Source organism: Procambarus clarkii, chromosome 76 (genome assembly GCF_040958095.1).
Source record: "Procambarus clarkii isolate CNS0578487 chromosome 76, FALCON_Pclarkii_2.0, whole genome shotgun sequence".
In the NCBI taxonomy this organism is placed as follows: Eukaryota; Metazoa; Arthropoda; class Malacostraca; order Decapoda; family Cambaridae; genus Procambarus; species Procambarus clarkii.
In genome coordinates, this window is record NC_091225.1 from 25,878,359 (window position 1) to 25,883,468 (window position 5,110).

The 5,110-nt window shown below is 38.0% G+C and overlaps 1 protein-coding gene across 1 annotated transcript; it reads right to left on the reverse strand.

Moving 5' to 3' along the window:
* Positions 1–286: 286 nt before the first annotated feature.
* Positions 287–1,141, reverse strand: LOC138357252 (zinc finger protein 708-like). Its single transcript, XM_069313914.1, has one exon. The coding sequence runs from the start codon at positions 1,139–1,141 to the stop codon at positions 287–289; it is 855 nt and encodes a 284-aa protein (XP_069170015.1).
* Between the last annotated feature and the right edge of the window lie 3,969 nt (positions 1,142–5,110).

Below are 5,110 nucleotides of genomic sequence, written 5' to 3' on the forward strand. Positions count from 1 at the left end.
CTACAGAGCTTTATCTTCCATAGTCACAAGTATTTCTCTCGTAAAACTATGAAATTAGGAATAAGTTTGTAGTTCATTCAGCTGACATGGTGATGACAATATTTTCACAGCAAAACTCAGTTTCATAAAAGCACAGATACAGTATTGGAATAGCAAAAAGTTAATGTCCTGTCATATACGATGCAATACAGCAATACTTAAATGAATGACACTCAAGATGTATTCATCATACATAGGTGACTTTTAACATTATTTAATTTACTTAGGATTTTTTCAGTGGACAGGCCTAGTGAAATTTACTACCTGAATGCACTAAAATGTGACGTATCATATTAGCACGGTACTTAAATCTTTTCCCACACTCGGCACACTCAAAGGGCTTATCATCTGAATGCGCCAACATGTGACTTTTCATATTTCCAAGTTGACCGAAGGTCTTCCCACACTCTGGACACTTATGAGATTTATCAGCTGTATGCACAAACATGTGGCTTATTATAGTTTTTCTATCTCTGAATCCTTTACCACAATCAGCACATTCAAAAGGTTTATAACCTGAATGCACAAACATGTGAGTTTTCATTGACTGTAGATGTCGGAACCGCTTACCACACTCTGGACACTCATGAGGTTTATCATCTGTATGCACTAACATGTGCCTCTTCATATGTACAAGTTGACTGAAGCTGTTCCCGCATTCTGGACACTCATGAGGTTTATCACGTGTATGTACCAACATGTGGGTTTTCATATGTCCAAGTTGACTGAATCTTTTCCTACACTCTGGACACTCATGAGGTTTATAATTCGTATGCACCAACATGTGGGTCTTCACAGATCCAAGTTGACTGAATCTTTTCCCACACTCTGGACACTCGTGAGATTTATCATGAGTATGTACCAACATGTGGGCCTTCAAATATCCAAGTTGATTGAATCTTTTTCCACACTCTGGACACTCATGAGGTTTATTATGGGTATGTACCAACATGTGCCTGTTCATATGTCCATGTTGGGTGAATCTTTTACCACACTGTTGACACTCATGAGGTTTATCACCCGTATGCATCAACACGTGAGTCTTCATATGTCCAAGACGACTGAATCGTTTCCCACACTCTGGACACTCGTGAGGTTTCATCTTCTCTATAATCGTACAGTTGGGAGATTATCTCCTCTTGATGTCTACAGTTGTCTTGTGACGTGGGTCGTCTGGAAACACAACACTCCAACAGGGTAGGATGATGAAGCCTAAGTGTTGGTAGAGTAGAATCACCGACAATGGAGGAGCTGTCCTACTGTTTCTTCCTGCTAGGTTAGTCTCAGCGGTCACGCAAGCTACGATCAACAAAGACAGAATCCGACCACCAGCCATGTTGGATCTTTGGGTGACGTAGGTAAACAATGTTAAGGCGTCGTATCGATAATGGCGTCTCAAGCCACAGTTCTAAACAAACTTATACATTTGATAACTTAGAAAATAAAAATTGGAGACAATTTTGCGAAACTAATTCTTTAAAAATCAAAGTATTGCAGATTATTCCGATTATAACATTGATGATCCTTATAGTTGACTTCATCGCGCGAATTACTCAAACTGCACAATTGTGGATTTGTTCATTTACTCAAACTGTTGGGAAATTCCGAAGGAGCCGTGATCAGGATTCGAACCTATGGGGTGGGTATGCCGGATCTAAGACTTGGTACATTGACCACATCTCACACTAATATTTTTACTATTTCGGACACCAGCTTTGGACGTTTCATATGTGTACGTACGTGTTCTTCACCCCATACCCATCTTGTGAGCGGTAATGGACCCCATACCCATCCTGTGAGGGGGTAGTGGACCCCACACCCATTTTGTGGACTTTATATATATAGTAGACCCCGTATCCACTCTGTGAGCGGTAGTGGACCCCATACCCATTGATTTGAGAATGACACACAATCGACTTGAGAATGGTCCAGGACCAACCGAAATGTTGTCGTCCCTTCACTTTCTTATGTGTGGTTTGGTTAAGAACACTGTTTTTCCCAAAAACGGTGGGTTTTCTGAGGGAAGAGAACGTATTGTGACTACCAATTTTTATCAACTACCATTCAAGCTGTCATTGCAATCAATCTTATATTGTTTCTGCTGTATTGTGCCTACCAATTTGTTGTCAACTACCATTTTAAGCTGTCATTGCAATCAATCATAGCTACCTATGTGCTTTAATATACTGTACCTATAATTTTCTCTCATCTTTTTTTTTTTCATTCCATGTAATCTGTTATCATTTTTTTGTCTATAAATTTTGCAAGTATTTACCTCCTTAAAATTTTCTTAGATTAAGGACCTGCCCGAAACGCTGCGCGTGCTAGTGGCTTTACAAGACTGTAATTACCATAATTGTATCCTCACATTCCTTATGTACATTCTTGTATATGCATAAATAAATAAATAAATAAATAAAAAAGTATGTCTGGAAGCTGACTTTAAAAGCCCCAAGCTGTGCGCGCAACGAGCCAAGGTTATATAAACACGGACGCAGACTGCATGGCCCTCTTCCCAACAAGCCAGCATTTATATTTATTTATTTATTTATTTATATATATACAAGAAGGTACATTGGGTTTGTGAGAATACATTGGATAGTACAGTATTTACATTCTTGTAAAGCCACTAGTACGCACAGCGTTTCGGGCAGGTCCTTAATCTAGCAGATAATTTTAAGTAGGTAATTTCAATCAGAATTGATAAATGATAAAGATACATTACAAGAGAAAAATGAGATGAGAGAGATAAGTAGGTATATTAAAGCACATTGTTATATTAAAGCTCTGATTGATTACATTGACATCTTGATTAGTAATTTAAACAAGGTTAATAGACACCATACAGCAGATTGACAGCACATATAAGACAGCAATGATCACAATGGTAAAGATGTTCAGATTGGGTACATAAAGATTGGGAGACTGGGTAGCAAAAGATACAGATAAACAAGATTTATAAACACCATACAACAGATTGGCAGCACATATAAGAAAACAGCAATGATCACAATGGTAAGGATGTTCAAATTGGGAACATAAAGGTTGGGAGATTGGGTAGCAATTGATACAGTGCAATTTTAAGGCAAAAAGTGAAAAACTATGAAGATGAAATTAGGTACTTTTTAGTATTGATTTTGAATGATGTAAAAGTTGGACAGCTTTTCAATTCAGTAGGGAGTGAGTTCCATAAACTGGGTCCCTTTATTTGCATAGTGTTTACACAGATTAAGTTTAACTCTGGGGATATCAAAGAGATATTTATTTCTGGTGTGGTGATAATGGGTCCTATTACATCTGTCCAAGAAGAGTTTCAGACAAGGATTTGCATTTAAGAACAGGGTTTTGTAAATGTAGTTGACACAAGAGAATTTGTGGCGTGAGATTATGTTTAGCATGTTGAGGAAGTTAAACAAGGGGGCTGTGTGTTGTCTGAAAGCAGAATTTGATATTATTCTGATAGCAGATTTTTGCTGGGTGATGATGGACTTGAGGTGGTTTGCAGTGGTTGAACCCCATGCACAGATACCATAGTTGAGATAGGGATAGATTAGTGCATAATATAGAGAGATGAGAGCAGAGTTAGGAACATAATATCTGATTTTGGAGAGTATACCAACTGTTTTAGAAACTTTCTTAGTTATGTGTTGTATGTGGGTACTGAAGTTGAGTCTCTTGTCTAGGAATATGCCAAGAAACTTTCCATCATTTTATTGCTAATGTTTACATTGTCAATCTGAAGCTGAATTGCATTTGTAGATTTGCTTCCGAATAAGATGTAGTAGGTCTTTTCTATGTTAAGTGTTAGTTTGTTGGTTGACATCCATAAGTGGACTTTTTTTAGTTCATTATTAACAACACCATTTAGAGTATGTGGGTTGGGGTTGGAGTAGATGAGGGTAGTATCATCAGCAAACAAAATAGGTTTCAGAATGTTAGAGACATTAGGCAGATCATTGATGTATATAAGAAAAAGAAGAGCATCTGCATCTGCTCTCTTACAAAACGCCCACTTAATTTAGAACCTGTACTTGAGGTCGATCTCGAACCCATTGTTGATGTGATGACTTATATTGAATTTTGTAACTAGCTCATCAAGATTGTAACTTGCTTAGCTAAATGAATTGTGGGGTTCAGTCCCTGAGCCCATTATGTGCCTCTGTAACCCTTTCCACTACCGCCCACAAGATGGGTATGGGGTGCATAATAAATGAACTAAACTAAAAAAAAAAAAACTCCCGGGATCCTCTGCATCCTCTGTTTTATTTTTGAAAGGGACGGCCCACAGACGTGCTCAAGGGGCACTTGTTCTAGCATGCTAAGCATTTGCTGTATCTTTGGGGGTGCTCCGCCGGAACCCCCAAAGTGATAAGCCTGCAGATAGCTAAGAAATATTCCCATGAATTGTAATTAGTGTAATTAAATTAATGCAACTTTCATTTACTACCTATGGATGTAGTTATTAATTGTAATTGATTTCTACTTTATCATTAAGGATTATTCATTATAATTATTCCTTAATACTTTATTGCTATGCACTAGTCAATAATTATTTATCATTCATCCTAATTAGCTATTTGATTCATTAAAAATAATTGCTTATCATTATACTATTTATTATTATTATTTATTACATAACAATAATTAATGTATTATTTATTTATTTATTATTTATTAATTTATTATTTACCATTATAAAATAAACAAGTCCCCAATCTGAGCACGTTTTCTTCCAACCTCAGAAAAACATATTTCTGCCACGTTATTGTGACTCCTCGTCTGCACCCCATACCCATCCTGTGTGCGGTAGTGGACCTTATATACCCATTCTGTGAGCGGCAGGGAACCCTATACCCATTCAGTGAGCGGTAGTACTAGTGGACCCCATACCCATCCTGTGAGCGGTAGTGGACCCTATACCCATACTTTGAGCGGTAATGGACCCTATGCCCTTTCTGTGAGCGGTAGTGGACCCCAATGGTTGTTTTGCCAGTAGACTTATTCAGAGCGGAGTCCACTCTGAACCACCAGCCAGGTCGGACGTTCCTGAGGTCTCTCGATCTGCTGGTGT

Coding starts and splice junctions, on each gene's coding strand:
- LOC138357252 (XM_069313914.1), bottom strand. CDS start 1,141: ATGAAACCTCACGAGTGTCCAGAGTGTGGGAAACGATTCAGTCGTCTT.